Raw genomic sequence first — 16,402 nt, forward strand, 5'->3', positions numbered from 1 at the left:
ATATTCTACTAACTAAAAATAACAATCGTCTATCTGTTCCTTTATACGCATCATTTTCCACGAAATGCAGCTTTTTTCCTCTATGTCACAGGTATGTAAGGACATCGCACACGACAGAACTAGACGGACACACGTCCGTTAAAACAATGACCAATGGCAAACTAAATTCCCCCAATTACACGACAAAAACAGTCATAGGTGACGACGATAGACCCGATGTAAGAAATCTTAAGCGAGTACACAAAATGTACGAAGGGCCAAACATTATAGAATCCAGGGGTATCGTCCACCCTGAAACTAGGGAAATCTTGACCGTTGGTCAAGCTATAAGTATGAGAATATTAGATGTGCGAACAGGAAGATTATTATCTTCCCCTGATACAAGACAGACAATAACAATAGAACAAGCCGCCAAAGAAGGTCTCATCGACCCTAAATTAGCTGCGAGATTAACAGGACCTTGCGGCATGACAGAAGATGGAAACGAAGTCACACTGTTAGAAGCAATACAAAGAGAGCTGTACGATGCAGAACAAGGTCTTTCTGACCCAGCAGAGAAGAGAATTAAGGTGACTGTTGAATCTGAACCCGGCCAAGGAATGAGTATATCGGATGCGGTGAACCGTGGTCAAGTCGATTTACAAAGGGGTCTATACAGATTACCCAACGGAACTTATATTACTATTGCTGAAGCATATCAGCGAGGCTACCTCATATACAATGAGATTATCAAAATAAAATCGAGTGCTTTATCTCTATCTGACGCAATTAGCCACGATCTTGTCGATAATAATGGTTGGATTTTGGATAGGAACTCGGGTGATAGATTCCAATTAGATGTGGCTATTAAAAATGAACTCATTAATCCAAATATTAGGGAAGTAGTGGACCCTAAAAATGACACAAAAATAACGCTTGCTGAAGCGATAGAAAGAAATATTATAAATACAAAACATTCGAAGTACATTCATAACGTGACTAAGGAAAAGATGTCTTTCAAAGATGCTGCGAATAAACGATTTATTTGCAAGCCAATGACGTTGAAAGATATTTGTGATAAAAATTTAATGACAAATGATGGTAGGATAATTTCGTCTTCAAATAGGTCGCACCTCACAATTTTGGAAGCGATTTCTACCGGCGTCCTTGATAGTGATAGTATTAAATGTGTTACTGATACGGCATCAGCCCAACTTCTTACACTGTCAGAAGCACTAGCTGCAAAAATAATTTTACCTGATAATAAATTCCGCGATAATTTAACCGGTGAAATTTGTACCATACCTGAAGCAGTCGACCGCGGTCTTATAACATCAGTATCGCAAAAATCTATATTCGATATAGATGGTTTCAGGGATCCTAAAACTGGAGAATTTGTTTCATTTAATGTAGCGCATAGTAAAGGTAATCTAAAATACGCTAATGGGGAAACGTTCTTAAAATCAGAAAGCGGTGATTTTGTATTTTTAGAAGATTGCACTAAAGTATCCACTATAAGACCGGAAGTATTAGAAATGTTCAGTAGAAAAATAGGTATATTTGAAAATGAGAAGGAGCTGTCAGTACTTGATGCAGTTTTTAAAGGTATTCTCGATCCAAAATCGGGCTATTTACTCGATGTGAACACTAAAAAACCTATTCCGTTTAATAAAGCAGTAGAAATTAATATGATTACACCAGAGGGTGCCGCTTTGTTAAATTCACTTTTAAACATTACTCTTACAATACAAACTGTTACAAAGACTGTTAAAAGGTATGTTACGGTAACAAATACACAACATAGCTCCGAATCAGTTATTACATTTTCTGAAGCAGTAAAACGGGGTCTCATAGATGAAAACACGCAAACGTTTACTGATCCTACTACTGGTACTGTTTTCCCAATACAACAAGCTTTAGATGAAGGTCTTTTAGGCGTTGATCAAAATGATCCCCGTGTCGCTCGAATTTCTGATCGTGTAACAAGAAAAGATTTAATACCCGGACAAGTAGTTGAATTAAAAATAACAAAAAAATCATTCATAAAAGAATTACCACCTAGTCCTGAGAGTAAATTACAGGAAGACTATCGGCCAGAAACAATTAAAAGTCCTGATTATGTTAGGGAAACGAGCCAGCCGCGTGATGCCGTCTCACGGGAAATAAGAACTGTTACATCAACTTCAGTCGTTAGTGAACCTTCCATAACGTCATTGACCATAAAGAAAAATACAATTGAATTACCGCGTGGTGGTTGGTCTCTTAAAGATGCTATTCAACAAAATTTATTCGATCCCGTCAATGGCATATTTATTATTCCTGGTACTGACAGAGTACTTGACTTACAAGAAGCCTTAAAATTAAATCTAATAAACTCTGATTCTGCTTATGTTATTGATCCTAAAACTAAGAAAGAGCTTCCTCTACATGCAGCTCTGGAACTTCATCTTTTAGACAGTAGGGGTCAATATAAACATCCTAGCGGCCCAATGGCAATGAAAGATGCTATTGATAGAAAATATATAATTTTTGTTCAACTTACCACGATATCTAAATCGACGCAAAAAGTTATAACAATAACGTCTATGGCAGGAATGCCTGATAAAATGGAAATATCTGAAGTTCATGATAACGCCGGTGGCGTTTTAATTTCTGAAGACCAAACAGCTTTAGAGCCAGTGCAAGTAGAGCCTGGCGTAATATATGATCCTTCCACAGCATTAGTCATATCTACTACTTCAGGTACTTCTGGAAATATAATTGAAGCTGTAAATCAAGGTATTGTACCGAGCAAGTCGGTAAAAGTAACAGATCCACAAACAAAGAAGCTTATTTCATTAAATGAAGCAGTAAATAAAGGCATTATTGATAAAAATACTGGTGAATACAGAAATAAATCGGGACAAAAAATCAGTTTGGCAGATGCCACAAAGATAGGTTTGATAGCTGTTTTGGGCGCACCACTTGTTGCAGCGTCAAAGGTTATTCAAGTCGTGAAGAATACTATGGTAGTAGACCCCAACACGGGTGAAGAATTACCTTTAGAAGTAGCTTACGAACGTGGCTTAGTTGATCCGGCAACCTACAAAAAATATGAGGAATCCTTACGAGCAAGAACACCGAATGATGATGATAACATGACAATGGACCATTCCACAACAGAATCCAATATCACGATAAGAAGAGTAATAACATCAACCGTGATTGATCCTAACACGGGAAAATCTCTTTCAATTGATGAAGCTCATGAAAAAGGTATTGTTGATTCAACCACATACAGAAAATATAAGGCTTCACTTGAGGACACACCAACATCTGACGTAACCAATGTTGATATTACCACTAAAGGGATATCGAAGCCCGTCTCAGTGGGAGCAGCAGTATCAGAAGGATTTATAACTGTAGAATCTATACAAAATAGTTTATCGATGGATAGAAACAATCTTACGTTCGGTCAAGATAAATTTGTTAAATCAGAAGTTGTGGAGCTATCCAAGGAACAACCGAAAGATCAACCCAAATACATTAACAATGCTTTATCTTCTTCAACTGGCAAACAGGCCGGCGAATTAAAGCCCAAGGTATTGCAAAAACTAAGACGACATGTAATTCTGCCCTCGGAGGCAAAAGACAAAAATTTAATTGATGAAGTTACAGAAAAAATTTTAAATGATATTAAATTGCTTAAAGATAAAAATGGAGATGCTATTACACTAGGAAAAGCAATCGAATTAGGTTTGATTGATGCAAAACGTGGAAAAATAAAAGATCCCGTACGTGGAGATATAATTAATATCAAGGAAGCTATTAAAAGAGGTCTGCTAGATGAAGAAGGTCAAAATGAAATACTAATACCTCTAGCTAGAAGCTTAACAATCCCAGAAGTATTGGAACAAGGTTTGTTCGACCCAAGTACCGGAAAAATTATTCACCCTGAAACTGGATCTCAATTGAGTTTAAGAGAAGCTATAATTTGTGATATTATTGACCCCTTGTCGTGTGTTTCAATTGGTCCAAATAACTCAATTACAGTTTCTGAAGCCATAGATAAAAATATTATTGATCACGAAAGAAACGTAATTAAAACAAGCGAAGGACCTATAGACTTACTATCTGCAGTAAACATGCAAGTTTTCCCAGAATCAAACATTATTTCGGACATTCCTCCAGCTGCTATGACCCTACCAGTTGCAATAAAACACAATGTGTTAGATCAAAGAACGGGAATATTGAAGCACCCACTTAAAAATGAAAGAATTCCGGTAAGCAAAGCGGTCGACAGAAATTTAATAATGGCCATTCCATATCCTCATGATTCATCGGCAACAAAACTCGACGATGCAATAAAAGATGGCTTAATTGATTTTAATAATGGCACATTTTCTGACCCAAAAACAAAAGAGTGTATCCCTATTGATAAAGCCTTGGAACAAGGATTACTGGTAGTAAAACCAAACACAGATGTTAGTGGTGTTATAACAACAATCACAGAAACGTTTTCATCACAACATACAATAACAACAAAAATGGTAGAACTTTTGGCAGATTATGTTTTAGTTAGTGCAAACGAAGTACAAAATATTAAAACAGGCGAAATAATATCGATGGATGAAGCTCGTCGCAAAGGAATCGTTCGTGATGAACAGACAAATAAGGAACATTTTATTACCAGTGACACGAGTTTTAACTTTGGTGAAGCTGTTGATTTAGGCTACATTAATATTGAAAAGGGTACCTTTACGCATCCTAATACCGGAGAAATTTATTCAATATCTGAAGCAGTAAACAGTGGGCTAATAAATACTGATGTCCCACAAGAAGTAGGTAAGACAACACCAAAGAAAGAAATGGAAATGTTAGATTTAAACGAAGCTTTCGAACTACTGTTTGATGAAAATTCACAGAAATTTAGAGATCCAACATCGCCAAATAATGTATTAACATTAAAGGAGGCCTTAGAAAAGAAAATCGTGAACCCTGACTCTGTAATTTATGATATTAATGCTGGTAGACCAGTTACTGTACAAGAAGCTGTACAAACAGGATTAATTGACTGTAAATCTGGCAAACTTAGAGAACCTGAAACAGGTAAATCTGTTGATATTAAAAAGGCAGCAAAAATGGGCTTAATCGCTATTGTAGGTGCACCAGTAATTGCAGGCATGGCAGTCGTAGAAGGCGCAAAAGCCATATCTAATAAAATCATGAAACTCAAGCAAAATGAGATTACAGTTACTGATGCCACTATAACCACGAAAGAATACGACAGTAAACCTAAACCTTCTATTTCTAATCTCAAGGAGATAAAAACGTTAAAGAAAACAAACGACGATGAATCAACATCATTAAATAAAAGTGGTGATAAAGAATTATCATCACAAATTGATGCTTATTCCGAATCTCAAAATAAACTTGTACCCGCACATAAACCATTGGATGAAACAGATAGAATTATTGCTTCATCAGATAGTAAACATTTATCACACAAAGATAATAAAACGGAACCTAAACAAATTAAACAATTAAAAGACGAAACTTCGACATTAATTACGAAAGAACAAGAAAGTGCAGTAAATCAATCATTCAGTCCCGTTCCAAAAGGAGGCGATAAGCAGCTTAAAAATGACGACAAAAATCAAGATAAGATTGCAACAGTACCAACAGATAGATCAGAAAAGACACCTTTATTGGAAACGGATGACAGTTTTAATAAAAGCGTATCATCGGCACCAGTAAATAATCGTGTAACGTCAGAGCATGTCATTGAACATACCATTACCACTACTGTATCTAGTGGAAACATAATTACTGAAACTCAACCAAACAATACCAAAACAATACCATCCGATAAAATGCAGCTTGATGATCAGCCTGTTGAAAAGCAATACATTAAGGATAAATTAGGTGAAACTGATTTAATCCAAAAATCAACACCAGGAGAAACTCCTAATCCTATTCCAGAAGAAAAACCGATCGATTCACAAATCGATGGAAGTAAACGTGAAATCTTCGTTGAAGAAACAGCTCCTTTTGGAAAGGCAATTGTTGAGAGTACAATAATGGACAAAGAATCATTAAATCAAATTAAAAGTCCAATTACAACAATAGAGAACGTAAAGGAAGTGGAAGTCGCGCCTGGTGTTATTTTTGATACGTCGGAAAATACAATTGTGACGGTTGAGACCGGTAAAGTGATCGAATTGTTATCAGCAATTAATGAAGGCATAATTTCGTCGGAAAAAATTACAATTATAGATCCTGCAAGTCAAAAACAAATAAGTTTAGACGACGCAGTCAATAAAGGTATATTGAATAAAGATACTGGCGAAATAAAAGATAAAGCTGGAAACAGCATGACATTTGCAGATGCTGCTAAACTTGGTTTAATTGCTATAGTCGGTGCACCCATTCTTGCAGCATCAAAAGCAATCAGTGTTGTTAAAGATGCGATCAACGATGACAAAAAACAAACACCATGCTCGTCGCTTATTAATCAACCCCAAAATAAATTGGCTTCTCCGCCAACTATTGAAATTTCAAGCACAGAATTTCCAAAATCCCTAATATCTGAACTTAATGAAAATGAAGTACTAAAAGTTCAAAAACCAAAGTCGGATTTGAATGGCCAGCAAATAAACGATGCCAAAGCTGTATCAGCAATGCTTATAGAGGCGGAAAAACAACCGTTACGAGTAATAGAAGAAATAACAGAAAAAAATGTTACGAAAGAAAAGCAAGAACAGGTTCAAATTATATTCGAGAACATACCACTAATTGACGCTATTGCACAAGGTAAAATAGAACCAAAAATTTGTAGAATCATATTAAATGGTAGTGAATTACCGCTGACTGTTCAAGACTCTTTAGACCAAGAGCAAATTAGTAGATTCACTCCTGTTGACGTTGTTTCGAAAAATTGTGTAATCGTGCGTATGTCTAAACCAAAAACACGTCTTTCTATTTCAACAAGGCTGACTCCCGAAGAGCTTTCGGAAATGGGTGTATATGATATAGAAAAGCAAATATTTTTGAATCCCGAGACAGGAGCAAAAATTTCGTTTGAAGAACTTATGTATGGATTACAAGTATTTGACCCCAATGAAATTTTAGTAAAGGATCTGAGTTCTAAATCAGATACATTCATTTCTTTCGATGAAGCAATTTCGCGGCCTATTATTGACAAAGCAACTGGCCATATGGTTAACCCTAAAACAGGAAAACGCGTATCTTTTATGGAATGTGTACAAATAGGTTGGATAGTCGAAAAACCCGAAGATGTTACTATCACTGAGCAATTCACAATGGAATCTGCTTTAGAACAAGGCCTCTATAATGCCAAAACCGGTGAAATTCAAGATGCAAATAGTGGTGAATTCATTCCAATTTCAGAAGCTATTCAAAAGGGTATTATTGATCAAGAAACGTTACATATACTAGTTCCAGGTTCTAATGAAACTCTGACTTTATCAGATGCTTTAGAACGCGGCATAATAGAAATTAATAATGGAGTCATCATTATTATTGAAACGCAAGAAATTATTGAAATCACCGTTGCCATTCAACAAGGTTTACTAACCTTTACTCGAAGACCCATTTCTATAAAAGCTGTAATTGAAAAAGACATGTATGAACCATCAACAGGGAAAATCAAAGATACCACAACCCAACAATTGGTAACAGTTGGTGATGCTGTCAATAAGAATATTATTCATCCTACTATTTCTGAAATTAAAGATACGTCACTAGAAAAATATATTCCATTATCAGAAGCGCTTGAGACTAAATTATTGAATCCTGAAACAGGTAAAATTACAGACAAAAAGACTGGTAAAGACATTCCATTAGATGAAGCATTGAAAAAAGGCCTCGTTGCAACAAAATCTATTACATACTCTTTGTTCGATATAATTGAATTAGGTTACTATTCTCCAGATACGTGTAAAGTTCTCGACCCTAGAACCGGTGAAATTATAACATTGAATAAAGCAATCGAAAATAAACTCGTAGATGCGTCTAACGTTAGAATCAAGGATGACAATACCGATGCTGTTATAAGTTTTGATCAAGCAGTCAAGTCAGGTCTTGTAGATTTAGACCTAGGCATTATCACTTCACCTCACTTAAATTTTAAAGATGCATCTGAAAAGGGTTACTTGTTTAAGGACAAAAAGCCTTGGACATTGCAGGAAGGGTTAGTACAAGGATTTTATGATCCCGATACAGGTCTTTTAACAATTAACAATGCGACAATGACTCTTGAAGACGCCATTAAAATAGGAAATATAAATCCTGAGGCGCTTACTGTTAGAAATTCTGTAACTGGAGAAATCATTTCTCTTAAAGACGCAATCAAGGTAGGAATAATAGACTCTAAAGAAGGCAAAGTAATGGATCCGGTTCAGGGTGATATGATATCTTTAACTGACGCTTCTGAACGTGGTCTTATACTTCCAGCAAAGCGAAAACTTAGTTTACCTGAAGCCGTGTTTAAAGGTTTTTATGATCCCAAGACTGGTAAGTTTTCTCACCCTCAAAGCAAAGATAAGATTCAAACTGATAGAGCTATAAGAAAGAGAATGATAGATCCTCAGTCAACTTTAGTACACGTAGGTGGGAAAGTAATACCATTTGAATTTGCCGTCGATAAAGGTATTGTAGATGGCAGAACAGGCACAATTTTGTTAGGTGATGAAAGAGTAGATTTTAGAGAAGCATTCGAGAGAGGTATTTTAGTAGAGGTGCGAAGACCATTATCACTCATTGAAGCGCTCGAGAAGGGTGTTTACAATGAAATTACAGGTCTCTTTATGGATCCACAAACTGGCAAGAAATACACCCTTTCGGAAGCTATTAAAATAAATCTCATTGACCCGCAATCGGTTCATATACAAGATAATAGACTTGGTAAGTGGGACAAAATTAGTATTGCCGAATCTATTGAAACTGGAGTTATAGATGATAGCACGGGAAAAATCAAAAATATTAATAATGATAACGAGGAAATTAGCTTACGTAAAGCATTCGAAATAGGTTTATTAGTCGATGGCAAAGCTCCTATAAGTTTACAAAGAGCATTACACCAAGGAATTTATGATGATAGCACAGGAAAGATTATTGATCCAATTACAAATCGAAAAATTACGCTGCACGAATCAATAAGGCGATCTATTATTAGTCCTAAATATCTTTGCTACTTCGATAAAAAATCTGAGAAACCTTTAACCTTGGCGGAATGTTGCCGTAGTGAAATAATTGATCGCAGAAGTGGCAAGTTTAAAGAACCAAGTTCGGACGTTCAAATACCTTTGTCTGAAGCGATGAGCTTAGGTCTTATTGTTGATATAGAAAGTGGAGGGTTTTCTCTTTATGATGCGTTAGCTATGAATATGTATGATATAACGGAAATGGTATTTATTCATCCCGTAACAGAGAGAAAAATAGCGCTTGTAGGTGCAATTAGCGAAGAGTTAATTAACCCTGAAACATCGCTTATTAAACACATTCCCACAAGTAAATATATAAAACTACCCGAAGCTATACAAACAGGTACCATAGATGAAAATCACAGTGTTTATATTTTGCCTAATGGTAGTCAAATCAATTTATTAGATGCTAAACATCGTGGCTTAATTGTTACTTCAAAGAAAGATCTTAGTTTAGAGGAAATAATTAAGAATGGTCTCTTTAGGGCTGATAACGGTAAAATAGTAGACCCGAGCAATAATGAATTTGTTGATATCAAAAAAGCTATTGATATCCGACTTCTAAATCCCGAATTAACTGTTGTGAAAGACAGTTCTACAGGTAAATTCAAGCCATTACCAGTAGCTATTCAGCATGGCGATGTTGATATTAATAAAGCAAGAGTACTTGATACTAAAGCAAAGAAAACTTACAGTCTCGATATTGCGTTTGATAAGGGTCTCCTTGTTACTGTTGTACAGCCGCTCACAGGTCAAACTGTATCAAAACGATACGTTCCAGACTCTTCTTCTCAGGAGCCATTATTACGTGAATTTACTTTAGATGAAGCTATAAAATATGAGTTTATAGATCCAGAAACTGCTTTAATAAAAGATCCACACAAAAATAAATACATTCCGCTTAAATTAGGTATCGCTGAAGGTATAATAGATAAAAATGTTAAAGGTATGTTTGATACACAGAGGTCAAAAACGCTGTGTTTCACTTTTGAAAATAGTTTGATAGTTTATGTCAGGCAACCACTAACGTTTGAGCAAGCGATAGAGGAAGGTCATCTTAATATTAGTAACGCCCGGTTCACTGACCCACAATCCAACGAAGTACTAACAATTAAAGATGCCGCGATTTTCGGATATATTGATCCAGATACAGCGCTCATAAAAGATAATCTCAAAAAGAGGTTAGTTAAGCTACCCGAAGCGTTCCGTAAAGGGGTTATGGATGCTGAAAAAGGCAATATCCTAGACACAGAAACATCAAAATTAAACACGTTAGGCGCGGCTATTGAATCAGGTCTCCTTATGACGCCAAAGAAGAGCTTCAGTCTCATTGAAACAATCAATTTTGGAATTTATAATCCAACAACTGGAGCTCTTAATGATCCATTTATTACGACAAGCGTCATTGATAGAAAGAGATTAACACTTGGCGAAGCAATTCAACAGGGAATTGTTGATCCATCTAGCACAGTTGTGAAAGAGCCAGATACAGGGAAAATATTGCCATTGGTACAAGCGATTGAACAACAGCTTATCAATCCAGTCGAAGGAAAACTAACCATAGATCCGAAGAAAGGCATCAGTCTCGATTTAGTCAAAGCGTTTAAGAAGGGTTACTTACTGCCAGCAGAAACGAGGGTGAGTTTATTTCTTTATTTAAAATTGTTGTGCTTTTATAAAGCAATGGTGTTGCTTTGATTTTCCTTTTCCACTTTTAAATGGTGAACTATCTTGTTTAAGCGTGTGGCTTAAGTTTAGCATGGCACGACACCCACAGAACATAATGTATCGATAGGGTTAACTAGACACATTCTATGTTTAATGTATACTCAACGTCTTTTAGCGTTTCAATAATTCTTATTTAAGCACGTACACATTTTATTATTATTATAGCATAGAGTATGTTTACTTTCACTGATTAATGTGACTTGTGATTATTATTTGCAATATTTGATTATTGTTTTCACAATGTTTGCTTTTTCTTTGTGATTGAGAAACTTTTTGATTATCTTTAACCTGACTTGTGTTCGTCTTTAGATGCTTAAGTTTAGGTTAGTATGCTTTACAATTGACAGTTTTCCACATGTTTTATTTTTTTTTCGTCTGGGACCTTAGTATACCATAATAGAGTATGTGCTTCAAATTATTTTTATTTGAACTGATTGGTTCTGATATATGGTATATGAAGGTTTTTGAAAATGCAGGGCCTTAGTTGTATTGGAAACGTTCAATTGCAAAGGAAAATGTGCTTTCACATTTGTAATAAGGCTCGATGTATGTTGTTTTTTATTTCCAGCCGTTGCCTGCGATGCTAAAGAGCCCTTTTGAGCTAAATCGTGAATGCTTGCCTTTGAGGGATCATATTAACGACGATTTAAAGAACCATCACCGTTTCGCAAAATACCTAACATCCATAATCACTTTGTGCTAAGAATGTTTAAGAGAGATCGAAAGGGACTCAAATGTCCTGACCTGTGTCATCGATCTTTCGCTTTCCTATGTTCGCTTTCTCATTTGGAAACCAGCGATGTATGACGGCTGGGTTATTATTATATAAATCGATTGGCGTTATGATATTACGTTCCGATATACTCATTCCGTGAATCGTATGTTTATTCACAATAAATTTCGGAATGCATGAACGACGCTAAGTTATATTGATGTCGGTTATAAGGCGGAATCTCGCGGTGCAAACATTCACAATATCAAATGGTAAAACATTTTCTCCGAACACAAATACAAAGGTAGTATTTATAAATTCATTATCGTCTTTTTAATAAGCGTCTCTGTGAGAACTTATTTCATTTGTTGTCGCGTTTTCTGTTGCATTTATTTTTATATGTTTATTATTCTGTTTAAACAAATGAAATAAGACCTCTTTCTGAATTAAGTACAGTGTTATCGTTAAAAATGTCATCTAAATGTACATTTGCTATCTTACGTTACTTTACAAAGAACTTGAGTTTCAGATATCTCCTGAGGTATTTCTTTTCTATTTTATGCTCTTAACATTTAACTCTAATACAATTTGATTAATAAAACTGAAGATGTTGATACCATTACTATGCTCTCACTGATTGCAAATGTCGAAATGTTATTGCTTACGTATGATTTCGGCATTTGCGATTGTGATCACAGCTTGCATGCCACGCTTACTTGCACATTTGTTTTTTTACTTATCCACAAATACATGATGTGTTTTCTTACCATCACGCTCTTTGTATATTGACTGTCGTGTCGCATTTGTTCTAGGCATCGTTTCTACTTCGTAGTGTGCTTCTAGTTAAGGCTTCCTGGGTAATTTAGACTATGACGCCTTCGTCTTTGATTATTCTTAAGCGCTCATCGTATATATCACTGTTCGTATTCGCACCTTTTAGATTTACAGTGACTGACCGCACTGCAAATTAGTTAGAAGCATCCTGTATTATACGCATCGTAGATAGTGTAATTATGACGCTATGGGCATGTTAATAAAGCCCATTTTACAATGATTAGTTTAGATTTTTATTAACATGTTTGTATCGAATGTAGCAAGCAGTTGAAGAGAAGTACAGGCTTTGCGATGAGACTCTATCGAAATTGTTGGAATGGATCGCCGTTGTGGAGGAGAGGCTGGCGAACCAAGAAGCTGTTAAAGAAGATATGGACGACTTACGGAACCAGATCAATATACTTAAGGTGAGAGTTCTTTTCAGCAATATAAGATTTGATTTGTATTGAAATTTACTAATTTTCCACTGACTTCAAGCGAATAGGCGGAGTGTTTGTTTATTTGTTTGTTTGTTACCTCATAACTTTTTGGTTGCAGCGATTTTGATGATACTTTCTTATATTCAAAAGCTGTTACAGTTGTGACAATTTGATGGCGGTAAAGTTTTATTCCTAAAAATAGTTACTAACTGTACATTTTTGTTGTGAGAAAATAAATTGATTTTTAGTCATTTATCTTATATATAAATTTCCCGTATCACAATTTTAGTTACCAAAGGACTTTGGTAACGAAACGGCTGTACCGAATCTTATGAAATTTTCTGTGCAAATTGGGTATGCCTGAGAATCTAAGTTAACATCTGTTTAAAGCCTACATCTATTTTTCATACCCCTAAATGATAAGAGTAAGGCAGAACAGCGTTTGCCGGGTCAGCTAGTTTTTATATAAAGTGATGAGCCTTCTATTATTTGTCCATAACACATTTACTATATTCTTATTCATGTATTTTTGTCATTACAGTTAATCAAGGATGACCTAGAAAGCCATCAGCGCCAAGTGTCCGCCTGCGCCGACCAGGCGAAACAGTTGCTCGTCTCCGGCAGCGATGTTTTGGCGCCACATGAGGTAATGCATTTTTAATTAAAAATATTAACGTTGAGCTAGTCTAGCTTTTTTTATGTCATAGTCTACAATCGAACTGATCTGACCTACAAATGGATTGCCGACTTTCAATTGGGAAGGGATTAAGAAAGGTTTAACTAGTAACAAAGGAAAGGACTGGGAAGGTTAAGGTTAAATGGTGAAGGAAAACATCGTGAGGAAACCGGCATGTCCAAGAATTAAAAGTTCGACGACTTGTGACATCTGCCAACCCGCACTTGGCCAGCGTGGTGGATTATGGCCTGAACCCTCATAGAAGGCCTGTGTCCCAGCAGTGGGAACATATATGGGCTGATGATGATGATGAATTATTAAGGCATACTAAAAAAATGTGTTTTTCTCTTCATAGGTGGCAGCATTGGAACGCGGAGTGAGACAGCTGAAACAGAGATGCGACAGATGCACTGAGAAATGTGACAAGATGCTGAGACGACTTGCCGTCGCCAGGGACGAACTTGGCAAATTCACGTATGTCTCTTTTCGATTTATTATGTTTAAAATAAATCTTATATGTGTAATACATACGATGTATCGGATTGATACGAACATATCACAAATTGTGTATGAGAAACTTCATGAAAAAAATGGCCCATTAAATTTCGATCTTCTTTTATATGGTTAAATAGAAAATCGTGTTAGGACATTACTTATAAAAAACTAATGAAGTTTTAATTCAAGGACGCCTTAACAGATTATATTTTGATTTATAGGACTTTTTTCTCAGTTTGGAGGAATTAGGAGATTTTTGAGGAATTTATTTTCTTTTTTATACTATTTATGTATACAATGAATAACAATCTACCCAAGCAGATTGGTCCAGAAGCAAATAACGAAGGCCAAATTTCCAGGAACGAATTAAACGCCTTCAACGCGTGGATGGACGGCGCGTTCCGCACTCTCGAAGACAAGGAGGTGGCTCTCTCCAAAGTGGACAACCTCGCCGGCGAGAGCGATGATGTCCGCGACTTCGTCTCCGACGTGATCGCGCACCAAGCCGACCTGCGGTTCATCACCATGGCCGCGCAGAAGTTCGTCGATGAGAGCAAGGTGGGTGGAATGGGGGGGGAGAGAATTATATATAATCAGGTGCACAAAAAGATTCGAAAGAAGATTTGAAAGGAGTATGTTGATGAGTGTGTGGAATGGTAGGGAATTATGTATTGAGGGTTTATTTATTGTTGGAAAAAGATATGTCACTATGGTGGACAGAAGAATGTTGATGAGAGCAAGGTTGTGAATGGGGGGACTTATATATGGAGCGGGAGGTGTTCATCAATTGTAGAAGATTGGTCACCTTGGCGAGCAGAAGTTCGTTGGAGCAAATTTGGGTTAAATTTGCTGAAGTATTATGTAATTGTTAAACTGTCATGGCATATAAATTGCCAATTCACGTTACATATAGGAAAAAATAACTTTGCTATTTTTTCAAGACAAATATTTCAGGGGTACAGACTTTGTCTCAAAATATTACCTAATTCACGAGTATTACTGCGATAGTAGTAATGACTCCCGATTTGTCGATTACGACTGTGTAGAACACACAGTTCACCTGTGACGTGTGTGTATGTGTCACACGAGTTACCCCAATACGCAGTACACTAACCGAACTGTCTGCGGGTTGCGCAGGAGTTCCTCTCGACGCTGAACGAGTTCCGCACGTCGCTGGGCACGCGGCTGGCGCAGGTGGGCGCGGGCGGGGGCGCGGGGGAGGAGGGCGCGGTGCGCTCGCGCGCCGGCCTGGCGCGCCGCCGCCACGCCGAGCTGGCGGCGCGCGCGCAGCGCCTGCTGGACCGCCTGCGCGCCGCCAGCGAGGGCGCCGCCCGGTACTCCGACGCGCTGCAGCGGGCGCAGCGCTGGATGCACTCGGTGAGTGGGGGGGATAACAATTTAAATCTTCAGCATTTTGAGAAATATAACGATCTCATATATAGCAAGGATAACGGATATGTCCAACGGTGAAAGAATTTTTGAATTCGGCCCAGTGGTTCCTGAGATTAGACCGGTCGAACTTACTTCACTTTAAAATAGTACCATCATTTTCGTTTTTTGCTACATATTTTCAAGTTTGATTTTATACGTTTAATCCCAATTATTTATAATAATTACATTAACAAGGAGACGGTCAGGTCACAGATCACAAATATGAATAAATACATAGATTATGCACATACCTCATAAATACCTATAATGTTTTAATGTCTTAACAGCTGGAGCCGCAAATCCGCACGGTGCTGTCGGAGGCGGTGGCCGGCGACCCACGCTCCGTCGAAACACAATTGTCCAGAGCGAAGACGTTGCATAGCGAGATCTTATCGCAGGGCCGACTTGTGGACAACGCTAAAGACGTAAGTTGGAATTATAATAATAAAAAAATAGATTATTTTTTTCACAAGATAGGGATGTTGAGGAATTCATGAGGACAGTTCTTTTTCTATTATATTTTTCTACTTAACAACTTAGAACTGATGATTAATTTTAATTGTATAGGATTCGTGCATGTCTTTTTCTATAATTTTCAAAATCGAATGAAATCTTTGAATCTCATTCTCAAACAATGCAATAGTTGCTCGACAGTATCAACGTAAACCCGAATAACGATTGTTTAATTCTGTAAACTCACAAGACACATCAAAAATACCTATATTCTTCCAGGCCTGCGACCAGCTGGTGAAATCTCTAGAAGGCAACCTGACTCCATCAGAAATACGGCAATTGGAAGTGCCAGTGATCGAACTGCAAGAGCGATATGGGGAAATCAGTGACGCGATAGCCGGCAAGTGCGGGGAGCTGGAAGCGGCGCTGCTGCACTGCCAGGGCTTGCAGGATGCCGCCGAGACCCAGGCCA

The 16,402-nt window shown here is 37.1% G+C and overlaps 1 protein-coding gene across 1 annotated transcript in view; it reads left to right on the plus strand.

Annotated features, from left to right (window-relative positions):
- The window catches only part of LOC119836902, a 130,517-nt gene that overhangs the window by 65,409 nt on the left and 48,706 nt on the right, over nucleotides 1-16,402 (plus strand). The window contains 8 exon segments of the mRNA XM_038362354.1: nucleotides 92-10,820; nucleotides 12,717-12,863; nucleotides 13,417-13,521; nucleotides 13,907-14,025; nucleotides 14,406-14,604; nucleotides 15,184-15,423; nucleotides 15,765-15,902; nucleotides 16,210-16,402. The exon segment at nucleotides 16,210-16,402 is cut by the window's right edge and continues 14 nt beyond it. Coding sequence (XP_038218282.1) covers nucleotides 92-10,820; nucleotides 12,717-12,863; nucleotides 13,417-13,521; nucleotides 13,907-14,025; nucleotides 14,406-14,604; nucleotides 15,184-15,423; nucleotides 15,765-15,902; nucleotides 16,210-16,402 — 11,870 coding nt within the window.

This window comes from Zerene cesonia, chromosome 26 (assembly GCF_012273895.1).
Source record: "Zerene cesonia ecotype Mississippi chromosome 26, Zerene_cesonia_1.1, whole genome shotgun sequence".
NCBI classification, from domain to species: domain Eukaryota; kingdom Metazoa; phylum Arthropoda; class Insecta; order Lepidoptera; family Pieridae; genus Zerene; species Zerene cesonia.